At 34.2% G+C, this 15,024-nt stretch overlaps 1 protein-coding gene across 10 annotated transcripts in view; it reads right to left on the reverse strand.

Moving 5' to 3' along the window:
* Nucleotides 1-15,024, reverse strand: part of LOC129945748 (unconventional myosin-IXa-like) — a 41,698-nt gene that overhangs the window by 19,078 nt on the left and 7,596 nt on the right. For all 10 annotated transcript variants that reach the window (XM_056055646.1, XM_056055641.1, XM_056055642.1 and 7 more), the window contains 3 exons: nucleotides 460-695; nucleotides 190-396; nucleotides 41-121 (listed from right to left, as the gene is read on the reverse strand). In XM_056055646.1, coding sequence (XP_055911621.1) covers nucleotides 41-121; nucleotides 190-396; nucleotides 460-695 — 524 coding nt within the window. The remainder of the gene's footprint in view (nucleotides 1-40; nucleotides 122-189; nucleotides 397-459; nucleotides 696-15,024) is intronic.

The raw sequence follows: 15,024 nt of genomic DNA on the forward strand, positions 1-15,024 counted from the left end.
TATATTAAATGTATGTTTTAAACACTTTATAGTTACATACCTGTGATACTATTCGACTTTTTTCTAATAAATACTTTTGGACAATTGCTCCTTGAACCATTCCATTTTCTCTATAATTAACCTTTTCGTGACAGAAAAAACAAAAAGCTTATAGTACGTTATTATTATAAATAAAGTCATATTACGTACTTGGATGAATTTTCCAAATCTACTAGAGTTATTGTTGTGGGCTGTTTTGGCATTGCCAAATGCTTCAAGAACTGGTCCAGCACTAAGTATGGTTTGTTCTACACCGGATCCATGTGATCCTTTTTGTGACAGAGCAGTTAAATGGTGAAGCAGAAAATTTGTGCTTTCTGTTTTTCCTGATCCACTCTCACCGCTTATAACGATACACTAGAAAATACAATGTTTAAAAATGTTTAAATATATGTTATATAAACAGAAAAATAAACTCACTTGATTTCTATTCTCTTTAAGCATTGAGTAATATGCATTGTCCGCAATGGCAAATATATGTGGTGGTAAAATTGGGCCTATTCTTTGATTTTGATACAGTCTTACATATTTTGGATTATAAATAGGATAGAACTTGAACGGATTAACTGCGATGAGTATACTCCCGACATAAGTATAAATATATCCGGCTTCGAACCTTTGCCTTAAGTTTTCCAACAGAGTAGATTCATTTAAGTCTGTTTGAGGAGAAAAAAAAATTGTTTTTTTCCTTTAATTGTATAGATATTTCTGAAACATAATGTTTGTAAACTCTCGAATAAGTTTATTGTCCATATTTTTGGAGCGATTGTATTGAATTATTACACTTGCTATAAAATAACTTTATTATATTCAATCAAAAATATCGAATAGCTTAAATATTTGTTTATCAATTTTTTTTGTATGCATTACTTCTGAAACAATTCTACTGCTGTGCATGTTGTTCTTCATCGAACAATAAATTCTTTATACTATTCTCTTATATATTTATACCTGAATTGTTTCAATTGAATCTTGGGTAGAAATGTGGAGAGAAGTATAAAATCTGATTGTTTGATGGGACAAATTTCAACAATTAGAAATTCCGATTGATAGCCGTGCTTGAGAAACATTTGTTTTCAAAGATTTGGAGACGATTCTCGAAGCGGAAGCAGATGCAGGAAAAAGAAATTCAATTAAAAGAAATAATCCATCGTATAGCAGATATTCACCTAGAGTATATAAAGGACAAATTAACGGCTAAAGACATTTTTGGTAAGTTGCTTCGCAAGTTTTTTGCGGAACAGGTTACTGAGCCTCAAGTGTTCAGAATGAGGAGACATGCATCAACAACTCCTTAAATTTGACAAGTTGATTCGAGATTTGAGTTCAACAGAAGCAAAATTAGAAAATGCTGAAGTTGTTTGTCACCTATTACGTACATTGCCAACTTCATTAAACACACTATTTAGTTAAGTTTAGTTTATTGGTAATTGTTACTAACACATTAAGATAAATCTTATAAGGTAGTGAAAGTTTATGAATAAATAATATATGATAACATTTTGGAAAAGATTGAAATATAGAAGTTGACAATTGATTTTGTCAAAAAGTCGGATCTTAGATAAAACTAAAAAAATCAGATCCAGAAATTCAAGAATCAGTAAGAATCAATAGCAATATATACGAAGAGAAAAATATAATGCTTCAATTGCGAAAAGCTTGGGCACAAGCGTTTTGAGTGCAAAAATCGAAGAGAACAAAATGAAAAAAAAATATGTTGGAAAAGCCAAAATAAGTACAACTGATGCTGAAAAGTCTAAAAGATGAAGCTCAAAGTTATTAACATTTTTACTTGGATTCCGGAGCAACCGACCACATAATCAATGACGCACAATATTTGATGATGTGTAAGACATTAGAAAATCCAATTCAAATATCAGAGTGCATCCAATCGCAACTAAAATTGGAGCTATATCAGGAAATTTATACGTTAATGAGAAGAAAAGTACTGGTGATATCGAAGATGTTTTATTCGTAAAAGAATTATCTTGTTTTTTAGAAAGGAAAACATCTCTTGACTGGGGCTGTTAGCAATGATAAGCTGTATGAAGTATGCATTGAAGTTCACAAATTTGGGTTTTCTGGTATGAGTACTGCGAAAAGTCTTGGTTTATGGGACACTCGAATATTGCTGAAATTTTAAAATTGAAGTATGCTGGAACGGTAGATGGCTTGTATATACTGGAAAACGATGACAAGGACTTTTTGTGAGTCTTGTGTAGCCAGAAAACCACATCGAAGTCCAAATAAAAGTATTTTAGAGCTAATTCAAAGGGACGTTGTTGGACCCATAACACCAATAACTTATGATGGCAAGAGGTATGTTGTCATATTTATTGATGATTTTACTCATTTTGCAGTGGCTTACTTGATGAAATGCAAAAATAAAGTGCTTAGTAAATTCATTGAGTATACATCTTGTTTGAACCCTGTCTCAAATAAAATTGTCATAGCAAGTGACGTAATTTTAATGATGACCATCAAATACGTAAGCGAATCAGCAAACTACCTGTGAGATTCAAGGAATTTGATATGACAACTCACATTGTCTATGCTTTAAATGCTGAAAGTTTTGTTGATAATGTGCCAACCTCAATTGATGATGCAAAGAAGAGCAACGACTGGAACAAATGAATGAGATTGAGGAGGTGTTAACATCTTTGAAAGAAGCTCATACCTGGACGTTAACAGATCTTCCTATTTCAAAAAGGCCATAGGCAATAAATGGTTATTCAAAATAATGCCACAAGTTTTGCCCAACGGATTGATTTCGACTATACCGAAGCATATGCTCCTGTAGCAAAACTAACGACTGTACGAGTAATTTTAGCTGTAGCGAACAAAATTGGCATTTATATTCATAAGATGGACGTGAAGTCTGCATTCTTGAATGGCAACATAAATAAAGAAGTCTATATGCTGCAACCGGAAGGTTTTGAAACAGGCAATCTCGTTTGCAAATTAAATAAATCATTGTATGATTCAAAATAAGCTTCAAGAATGTGGAACCAGCGATTTCATAAACTTATCAATTCAATTGGTTTCCGAAGAACAAATTCAGGCTATTGTCTTTAAACAAGAATAAAGAAAGAAAACCAATTGTTCATATTGATTTATGTCGATGACCCATTAATCGTTGGAAAAGAAGAAAAAGAAATAGACGACGTAAAGAAAGTTCTATCCAAGGAATTTCAAATGAAAGACATGAATGAAGTTCAACATTTCCTTGGCATACACATCAAACGAAGTGCAAGCGGAATGACGTTGAGTCAAAAGGAGTATTTGAAAAATTTGTTGACGAGGAATGGAATACAATTTGCAAATGCCCAAAGGTAACAAAATAGACACTAAATACCTGTACAAAGAACTGATTGGTTGATTACACAGAAACTCACTGGAAACATTTAAAACGCATTTTAAGGCATATCAAGAAAACCAAAGACTATATTCCAAGACAGATGACGGATTGTCTTTGCAAGGTTCACAGGAACGGATTGGGGAAATGACATAAATCACCGAAAATCTATCTCAGGGTATGTGTTCAAAGCTTTTAATAAGCTGTTAGCTGTAACTTTATGTAATGCCGAATGGGAAGGAGTCCGGCTAAAAACTACTTTGTGATCTTGGTATACAAGTAGACACCATTCACATATTCCAAGATAATCAAGCATACATCAATATAGCAGACGAACTAAAAGAGCACAAACGAATGAAGCATCATGACATAAAATTTAATTTTATAAGACATGCTATTCAACTCGGGAAAATTAAAATATCATTCATACCTTCCTACCTTCGAAGAATCAGATAGAAGATATGATGACAAAGGCTTTACCTAAAGCTCAAATTAATGAATTACAAAAACAGTTAAGAATTTATGATCAAATTGAGGAGGAGTGTTGGATTATTACACTTGCTATAAACTTACTTTATTATATTCAATCAAAAATATCGGAGCATTTGCCGATTGATGTGGATTCATATTTTTCCCAACCCACTAAAAAATATAAAAACAATATAACTCCAACTCCCTTATGTGGTTACCCGGAACTTTCAACTACAACAAATACAAAAAATCCCAAATTTATAGTGATATCTCCTAAATCAAATGAAAAGCCCATATCGCCCCTCAATCCCTTCCTGTTAAAAAAGCAATTGACAATATATCCAAAGAATATGAGCAAATTTCTCAATTGCGTGACGGAAACCTTCTACTAGCAGAAACTAGCAGAAATATTCCTTAAAGTTAACAATCTTGCTAACTCTTGCCCAGTCATTGTAAAATTGCACGAAAAAACTTAACGAATCAAAGGGCATTGCATATGCCCCTTGTTTGATTAATGTCCTAAACGCCGAAATAATTAAAGAAATGAAGTGCCAAGGAGTAAAAGATATTTACAAATTAAGCAAAACTGAGGATGGCAAACAAAGACCTTTGATTTCTACTACACCCGAAAATCTGTTGATATTGGCTTTTACAAAGCAAAAGTCACTGAGTACATACCAAATCCAATGCGCTGTCGCAGTTGCCAACTTCTCGGTCACACAAGTAAACGGTGTATGGGAGAGGCAAAATGCGATATTTGCAGTTTCCCTCCCCACACCCCAAAACCTTGCAATAGAACTATGTGTGCAAATTGCTCACAAGCTCATCCTCTTCTAAAACTTGTCCTGCCTATGTAGAAGCAAAAGAATTGTTTACAATAAAAACCCAAAAAAATGCACAATGGCTGAGACAAAAAAACAATAAATATTCTTCAAAACACTAATATTACCGCAATTTCCACCGATTATCCTTCAACTTCTTCCAAATCAATCAATCTCAAGAAACCAAATCCAAATTCAACTCAAGAATCAAAAATACCCGATCCAACTTCTTTATCTAAATTTTCCAAAACTCAAGAAACAAATTCAAACAACTCATTACCACACTGCCTCATTCATCTGATGATCCCAAACTCACTCACCTAATGAACAAAATCAATCTTTTTTATCAAAAGTAACTCAAGCATTGCTCAAAAAAAATTACTACTATATATTACTCGATATGCAATAACAACTCTAATCTCGAACTACTACTTGACTCCGCTGATCGGGAATTGGGTCAGTTGATCGGATATAGGGTCAGCCGAGCTCTCCGAAGAGAGCCAAAATCCTTCAATGGAATATGAAAGGTTTTATTAATAATTATAATAAATTGTGTATTGTTATTAAAGAATTCCTGTCAAGTTTTATTTCTCTTCAAGAAACTCACTGTACAGCTAATTTCAAGCCGAATATACCCACAATGTAACCACCTGTTCCCCTGACTTGTATCCAAGACTATCATGGATTGCATAGAAGATCAAGGGCAAAAAACCATAGCCCGAGCGAAATAAATAACGTTTTTGCAAGAACATGGTCAAATCTTTCCCAAGACTATAACTTTTCTTCGGCTTTCAAAAGTAATAAAATTCAATCATATATTGAAACACCCATTTCAAAAATAGAGCTCGAAAGCTGCCTCTCCAAATTAAAAGGCAAAACTCCCAGCAGAGATCGGATTTCCAACCCGATGCTGAGAAACTTCCCAACAATAGCTAAATCCAGACTTATACAGTTGTACAACAACATCCTTGAGACAGGTATTATTCCACAAATCTTGTTGCAAAAACACAGCTGTGGTTTCTAGAATCAAAAAAAAAAACTATTAAGATCCAATTAAGTCGCTTTTAAAGCTAACAAAGGCTGTGATGACACGCCCTGCTACACCTCGATTATTATGTGACAAAAGCTCTATTGGCTCGAAACCATGGGACTATTTTGTCACTTGACTTCGAAAAGGCTTTCGATAAAATTGGTATTTTTCAAGTCTTAAACAAAATTAAGGCCTGGGGTATAGGCCCGAAGATATTTCATTATATAAAATCTTTTCCGACAAATAGAAACATTTGTGTCAATACAAACAATTGCTTTTCTAATTATTACTCTTTACAGAATGGTATTCTGCAAGGGTCTCCGTTATCAGTAGTACTGTTTTTTATGAAATAAGTTATATAATATCAAACTATCCACATTGATCATTGTATCTACGCAGATGATGTCTACATATTATGCAGGCATAACAGTCTTGTAGAACAACAAAACATATTTTCCAACGTTCTCAGACATTTTAACTTGGTCTGATACTTCCGGAGCAAAATTATCTATAGACAAATGCAAAACATTACATATGTACGAGTATATGCCGTAAAAAATCTTGTAAAAAATATACTTTTAAATTTAATAATGTAAACATACAAATGTAAATACGTTAAGTATAATAGGTATTATTTTTAGTGATAGACACAAATAGACCTACAAATTTCAATGAAATCCGTACATGTATTGGAATAATGTATTTTTCTGAATTGCATACAGTTTCACAGTTGGATTTATAATGGTCAAACCAACCAGTCTTTCGCTGCAATATAATAAAAGAAGCCATGAGCCGAAACAGCTTCAAACTTATCAAATCGTTTTAACTCGTACATGCATGTGATAACAGTACAATTGATCCCAGCGAGAAGTTTGCTAAAGTCTCAACTTTAAACAAGAATTTTATGCAGTTCGGAGTATTTTCCCATCACCTTTCAATAGACGAACAAATGATACCCTACTATGGCCATCATTCTACAAAAGTGTTTATAAGAGGAAGGCCAATTCGTTTTGAATACAAATATTGGGACCTGTGTTCTCACGATGGATATTTATATCAATTCATTCCGTATGGTGGTGCAATTGCTGATAATTCCCCTGGATATGGCTTGATGTTGTTTTGAGACTTATTTCTAATATAGATGTTCCAGACCAACAGTTACTTTTGAAAATTTTTTCACGTCGCACAAACTGATTTGTCGTCTCTCAGAATTGGGTTACTTCGCAACAGGTAATTTTAACTTACCATTTATTTATACTAAACAATTAATTTCTTTTATATCAATTTACAGGCACTGTTCGTGAAAATAGAACTAGTAAAGCAAATTTGACAGAACCCAAACAAAATAGAGGAACTATGGATTTTGTATTCGACAAGGAAAATGGAATTGCCACTGTTCGTTGGAACGATAACTCCATTGTAACAGTTCTTTCAAATGATTTGATGCACCAACCAATCACCCAAGCAAAACTGTTTGATAAAAAAAAGGAAACACGTCAACATTCCCATGCCCAATGCAATCCATTAATATAATTCCACGATTATGGGAGGAGTGGACTTGTTTGATAATGCTATCAGCAATTACAGGATAAGGATTCGAGGAAAGAAGTGGTACTGGCCACTTTTATCAAATGCATTGGATGCAGCATTGGTAAATGCATGGCATTTGCAAAAAGTTTGCAAGGGAAACATTAATGTTACAACTTGAATTTAGGACATAGGTAGACATAGACTCCTTACTGCGATCATCAAATATTCCGCCAACACATCAAAGGGAAGGAAACCCCAACGAAATGGTTCGATTTGATGACACAAAACATACAATAATAAAAATGGAAAAGCATCTTCGATGTCGAAATGTTGTTGCAAGAAGTGTAAGATCCCAATTCATCCGAAATGTTTTGATCCATACCACACAAGAACCTATTCTTCATAATAATATGTATCATCATGAAGTTTAAAGCACACAACCCATGGTAATATTTTATACGTGTTCACTTTTCTAAAAACAATATTCAAAATAAAGCTTGTACCTACATTTTACAACAAAACAAACTCGACATTTTGTATTAATTCTGCTACACCTTTGGGTTAATGTTGCGAAAACGCAACACGAATTTTCAGGAAAACTAGAAGGTTTTTAACTTTTTTGTGAGATTTCACTAAGTTCAGATATAAATAGACAGCATATGAAATTTCAAGCTTCTAGCTCACCTGGAACTTGTAGCCGCCGGAAATGAGTTAAAGGATCTTGCACATGAGCTACGAACTACGAACTGCATATTTTGACTTTTCTTTCACATGGGCTTTATTTCTATTCGCTGACAGCGACATCGTTTTGATAATCCGATCTTTCACTTTTAAGTGCATTATCATTGCTCTCTCTTTATATACTGATTGGCTTTTCAGTAAATTTTTCTTTCCTACCAAAACTGTTATCTTTCCATAGGATGGAGGGCACAGTACAATACGAAATTTCGAAATTTGAAATTAATTTGCTTATAAGTTCCTTGCTCCACTTATAAAGGCAACGCAAAGAATCAAAGAAAGTCAAGAAAAATAAACGTCAAAACCATCCAAGACAATCCTGAACCCACAACTCTGAGTGTTAAGACTTTTTATAGTATTTCTATTTCACCTACTTTTTCTTTCGCACTTATATGCGTATTTCTAGAAACGTCTGAGTGTAATAACACACTTAAAAATAATAACCCATATCAACGAATAGTTTTAAGCCCAACACTAACAATTCACACCAACATGTTCACCGCGTATGCCTAGCCTGAATCTGAAATTTTTTCTGAAATGACCTCCCAGGGGGTAACGGATGTGCACAAGTTCACCAGAAAAATCAACGAGAAACAGATTCCCACTGGAATTACGTTGTTCACATTTGACCTCTACCAACCATCGACCACGATGAAAATTGATTTCTATAAAGAAAAGGTTAAAGAATACATCCCTAACCCAATGCGCTGTCGCAAGTGCCAAATTTTTGGTCATACCACCAAAAGGTGCTCCAAAGATAAAGTCTGTGCAATTTATAATCTCCCACCTCATGAAAACGCCCCCGAAAGTTGTGCACATGTGATGTGCGTAAACTGCGCCCAACTGCAGATTCTCATCCGTTAAATGCCCCAAATATATACAAAAAAACAAAGACATTTTAACAATAATAATAATAATAAATGTAGCATGCCCGAAGCCGCCAAACGTCTACGTATATAAAATTAGTAATACAACTCATAAAAAAAAACTTTATACCCTCACCTGTAAATAATAAGCTGATCCTTTGTCGAGACGCTTGGACCATGGGAAAGGCCCAAGCTCCTCGACTACCGGGCAGCGGGGTCGAATTATTAACAATAACACACAACCGAAAATAAAAGTCAACCGCACACTTCAAATCCAAAATGTATTGAAAGTTCTCAATGAAACATGAAAGGATACTCAAATAACTACGATGAGCTTAATATTCTTATAAAGGAACATTCATCGTGATTTATTTCTTTGCAATAAACGCTCTGTTCTCTCCAATCTACTCATGTTGTTCCAAAATCGTATATGGGATACTTTCATAATTTTCCAACAAACGTTACGAATAAACAGGTAGCAATTAACTCTAATTTACTTGTCCTTGCTATAGAAATATAATCTGGTATTAAATTAACAATCGCTTCTATTTACAATTTACCTGATCAAAATTTTAACAAAAATGACCTAAGATATTCTCTGTCATGTAAACACCCCTGTTTTACTAACAGGAGATGTAAATGCTTGGAGTGAACTGCTCCATTATAGAAGATTTCATTCTAAGCTCCAACCTCGCATTCTTAAATGATGGTTAGCCCACGCATTTATCAACCCACAATACTGACTCTGCTCTCTGCTTCTAAAAGCAGCAACTTCCCATACCTTAGACGACCTTCACAATAGTGGCCACTTTCCACTAATTACAACCTTTGATTTAGGAATATTCAATACAAAAGTTATTAACTCTAACAAATATATAACAGATCGAACAAGGTGGGTTATTTTTTGCTTTAACATAAATATATACATGGCAAATAAACCCATATATGCAGATTTAATCAAAGAAGCCGCATTATTGGTAAAAGCGATTCGATATTCTCCTAACTTTTCAATACCGCACTATAATATTAAAATACATTAAATAGTTGTACCGTGGTGGTCTCCGGAAATAGCTAACCTTAGATTAATGAGGTAAATGCTTGGAAAAAGTTTTAAAAAAACCATAATAAATTAAATTAGTTGAAAGCTGCCTTACTAAACTCAAAGACAAAACCCCAATTCTGGATAGAGTGGCTTACCCGATGCTGAAGTTATATAACAATATTTTTTCAACTGAAGTTATACCTCTGAGTTGGAAAATTGCTTGCGTCATTCCAATTCCAAAACCTAAAAAAGACATAGCCTACATTAGCCGCTACCGTCCAATTTCTCTTATCCCTTCCTTATCTTATCCCTAAATATTCTAGGACTTACTTTTAATAAAAATATAAATGGAATGATTGCATAATAAATCTTAAATTGAGCCTGGCTGATAGAGGAAATATTATAAGTTATTTAGCATGTAAGAAAAGTATGTGCCCATGCAGCGAGGAGTATCAACTTTTTCCCACCACCCCAATTAAAAACATACTAGCAGAAGCAGGACTGCCCTCAATCGATTAACAAATTATAATAACAAGAGGAAAATGCTTTGTTAAACTTTCGTTCTCAGCCAGTTCTATAGCTGAAAACTTTTTCAAGTCTGAAATTCGCCGGCTTATTCCTAAAAGAATAGCATCTGCAATATCAACAATTGTTGAAGTTGCAACTGATTTGAAACTTCCATCAAGACATTACTCCAAGTATAGGGTCAGTCATCTTACGTTTCTTTTATGGTTGTATACACGCTTGAACAACCCAACACTGGAAACAACGCTTAGAGTAGATGCCGATTTTGTCATTTCATTTTTTCAGATGAATCTCATTTGGATCTTGGCGGGTATGTAAACAAGCAAAATTGTCGCATTTGGGGCACAGAAAACCCGCACGCATATATTGATAAGCCGATACACCCAAAACGAGTTACTGTTTGGTCCAGAGATATAATTAGGCCATTTTTCTTCGAAAATGAGCAAGTAATTATTGGGACATGTTAAACGAATTTTTGTTCACAAAAATTGAAGAAAAGGATATTGGAAAGATTTGGTTTCAACAGGACGGCGCTACGTGCCACACAGCCGAAGCTGTGTTATTTGGCGGACCCTTATAAGGCCTTGCATCCACCTTGGACATTCAGAGTCTTCTTTTATTCTAGAACCTAACTTCATTCGAAAAGGTATTATTGGCAAAAGATACTTCCGTGCTATCTCCAGCGAACTTAAATCAAAAGGATAGTCTTTTATTTTCACCGACGACGAGTCAAAAATAAGCGAAAGCGTCTCATTCGCTGTTGTTGAAGAGAATGGATTATAAACGCTATCCGTAATAATAAATACAATGTTTCCGTTATAAACAAAATTAGAGACATTCTCATTCGTTCACCAAAAAAACATAAAGTAATGCGAACCCTCGGTCACACATGAATTCAAGGAAACAGAAATTTCATAAGACATCGATTAGGTCAAACATCCTCCACTCACCAACATCTGCTCCGTAAAGAAAACCCTCCGAATTGCACAATATCTAACGCAGTCATCGATATAAAACACATTTTGTGCTAAGGACAATGTTCACTACCTAGTTCCATCATAAACGATATTCTTAAAAATAAATCTATTATATCCATTTTAAAAGCTCCAACCATAGAAAATATATTAATAATTAATGAATTTACAAAAGCATCAAATATTTTTATATAAATTGTATCCATATGTAAATATTATCTAAAAAATAGAGCCGTTAGTCCCTGCAGCTTGTGCTCTCTAAACAATATTACCATTGTAGTTATATTATCTTGTTAATAAATAATAATAATAATTATATTTTACTATTCCTTATATTGATCGATTGTAAGGTTCAAAAAAACAAACATGCAGAAGGACTACGTTAAACCAACTAGCTTCATTATGTATGGCGATTGAAGTATAGGGTAGAATCACCATCCATTCTATTTAATTAGTTTGTAACATCGGTGGGCCTATTGAGACATGCTGACTAATTTTAAAACTAAAAATTATGTAAAACATAACATCTAGCGTATTAAAATCATAAACTAAAATGTTAATTTAGGTATGTGCGCAATTTTCAATTTTAGTTTATAGGTTGTTGAAACTGCGCTCTCAGACTGTTCAATACTTTGAATGAATTTATACTTTATTTTTATATATTGTTTCAAGTAAATTTTCGTTAAATGTTTTTATCGAAATTAAATTAATATTATTTAATCATAATCATCGTTACTAGAAAGAAGTCCTTGGGTGTCATTCCGTAATTTCCGAAACGATAATCGTCAAAACGATTATCATTAACGATATCGTCAATAATTTGGTTCACGTAACTTTGTGCCTGTCTATACGCGTTGTGCCCACAACGTTGTTACGAGAGTTTGTTGGCAAGAGAGGAGCTGAGTAGAGGGACGGGATGCTCATGACAGAAATTGAATTTTCTGCTTGGGCAGTACAGTTCCTTTCTCATTTCGTTCCGAATTTCTCATTATTTTCTGTTCGTCAATGCGAGAGGTACATTTGTTTTGCTCTTCGGCTTCGCTAAAGATTCCTCCGCAGGAATAGCTTCTCGCATAACAGAATTCCGTTTTTGAATTGAGTTCTGCACAATGCATACAGTTCTTTAAAAGAATCCTCGTCCAAACGAAGATAACGATAACGATTCTATTTCTAAGCGTAGTTCGTCACTTAAAAGTTTAAAAGAACTTTGTGTATTCCTGCGGAGCCTCCAAGGTTTTGACCATTCCCTTGTGTTTTTCTTTTTTTTTTCCTCTTCTTCATTTAGCAGAAATAAAACATTTGCCGCTGCGCATATTGCAGTTAAACAAATAATTTCATTATTTCTATCCATTTCAATCTGTAAAATTCTATATCTTGTAAAAAGCGGACAAAATCCTTTGTATGTCGGTAGTATATCACCCGCTCAAATACCGCGTTTACAAGGAGAATTGAATCCGAATTGAATCAGGATTTAGCGCCGTATAGACCTGGATCGGATCGAAATAGGATTACTCGATCCGATCCCACTGAAAGAGGTGAATCGAATCGAAAATTTGTTTGTAAACCTGAATCGGGGAATCGAGTTATTGGTGAAAGAGGTGAATCGAATCGAAAATTTGTTTGTAAACCTGAATCGGGGAATCGAGTTATTGGTATGCGAGGTTTTGCTTGTGTTCGTGCGATAATTTTTTTCTCTCTTGTTTGTTCTAAACAAAAAGACTCCATTTAAATGGAGTATTTTTGGTTCTAAGCTGAATTTAATTTGGCGCTCGTCCTTGTGTTTAGAGCATTGTTCTAAAATTCTAAGTTTATTTAAAAGTAGCAGTACGCACACGAATAAAACCGAAATGTCATTTCGATTCCATTTGAATTCGATTCCTCGATTCAGTGCCACCATATACCTGGATCGAAATCTCAATTCGATTTGATTCGATTCCTCGATCTCGTCTTGTAACCAGGGTATATATGTTCAATTTGTCTGTATTGTATAGTTCATCAACTAACCTACACACACACATTATTTTTTTGTTTCTCTTATTCTATCGTCACATCGCTGAGCAGTGTGGGCTCTTTTTGTTAAGTTACTATGGACATTTATTTACCTACAGTGCAGTGCACAATGAAATGCCGAATAAAAAAAAGTTCTATTATAATAGCTTGAATTACCAATTTTGTATCACCTCCTCTAACAATAAAACTGAAATAAAGTTTAAATTTTCTTTACAAATAACTAGAAGAAGGTACTTACAATGACGTCGATAAAAAGAGCACACATTTGTGGGTAGATTAAGTCAGTTGCACTGCACTAAACATGTGCAGATGAATAAAAAAATGTGTCTATGGATATTTACCAACGCGTACCTTATATCTATGAGAACATTAAAAACACAAATTTGTTTTTTTTTTTACAGCAAATTATATTTTTCGGTTGCAAAAAAACATTTCTAGGTATGAATAAAAGAAAGAAAAGGAGATAATAGACAAAAATTTCGTTCTGTTTTCAACTAAAAAATTGAAATGGTTTTGTTTGTTTTCACGTGTGGCTTGGCCTTTACTACGTAATATTTTACTTAAGTTTTTTTTTAAGGTGTTAATTTCGGTAAGGAAGTTCTTTTTTGGTTTTTTTATTAAATACGAGTACCTACATAACAAGCTTAAATTCGTTGTTTTTCTTTTATCGCATAGATAGATACGGTACTTATATACATATAAACTAAAATTATTGTAGAAAATATGCTCAGTCCCATTGAGAAATTTTTTCATATGCTAATACTAATATTCAAAAAATGTTCGTGATCACAATTTACGAAGCGACGCGAGCACGGGTCGGCTAGTGTTTCAATAAAACTGGGAAGAGACGAAAGCATCTCATTTAATGACTCGCTTGTCATTGAGGAGGAGCAAGTATTTGAAGAATATTAGCCCCTCGTTATAGGGGAGTCAGTAGCCCAAGGCGTTGAAAACGTTCAAGAACAGACAGAAAATCAGGAAATTCGAATTCAAATAAAGGCATTCTTCCAATACGTCTGTCGTACAAAGCCCTGGTTAGTATCTCGAAAGAACTTGAATCCTGGGATGAAGTATTGCGTTTACTACTTGCCGAGAAGCGCAATTGAACTGAAGCTGCAAAACAATCAGCCTGGGAATGGAACAAGAGAGCAACAGAGATCTTACTTGTATTGGGAATCGACAGCTGATATGTGTCTGTTCTCAAGTAAAGAAAGCAACGACCAAACAATATTTATGTATAAGACATTCTGGTGGCTGGATTTTCTGAAGAACTTATAAACACCATATATAAAGAACTCCAAAAGCATTTAAAGATGAAAGACTTGGGTGAACGAAACTTTATCTCGGTATAGAGATCGACCGGGAAAAGGATGGATCGTTCAAACTAAGCCAAAAGTCAAAAATTAAACAACTGATAAAAACCTACAAACTTGAAGACTCAGAGGAACTTTAACACCAATTGAAACAGGTTTCAAAAGGGTTATGCGACGACAAAAATTTAAGGCTTCAAACAAATGAAGACAAAACTTTGGTGTGCTATGTAGATGCTGACTGGGCTGGTGATTCAAAGGATAGAAAATCAACCAGTGGGTATGTATTCCAATTCGCAGAAAGTACCATAGC

This window comes from Eupeodes corollae, chromosome 2 (genome assembly GCF_945859685.1).
Source record: "Eupeodes corollae chromosome 2, idEupCoro1.1, whole genome shotgun sequence".
NCBI classification, from domain to species: Eukaryota; Metazoa; Arthropoda; class Insecta; order Diptera; family Syrphidae; genus Eupeodes; species Eupeodes corollae.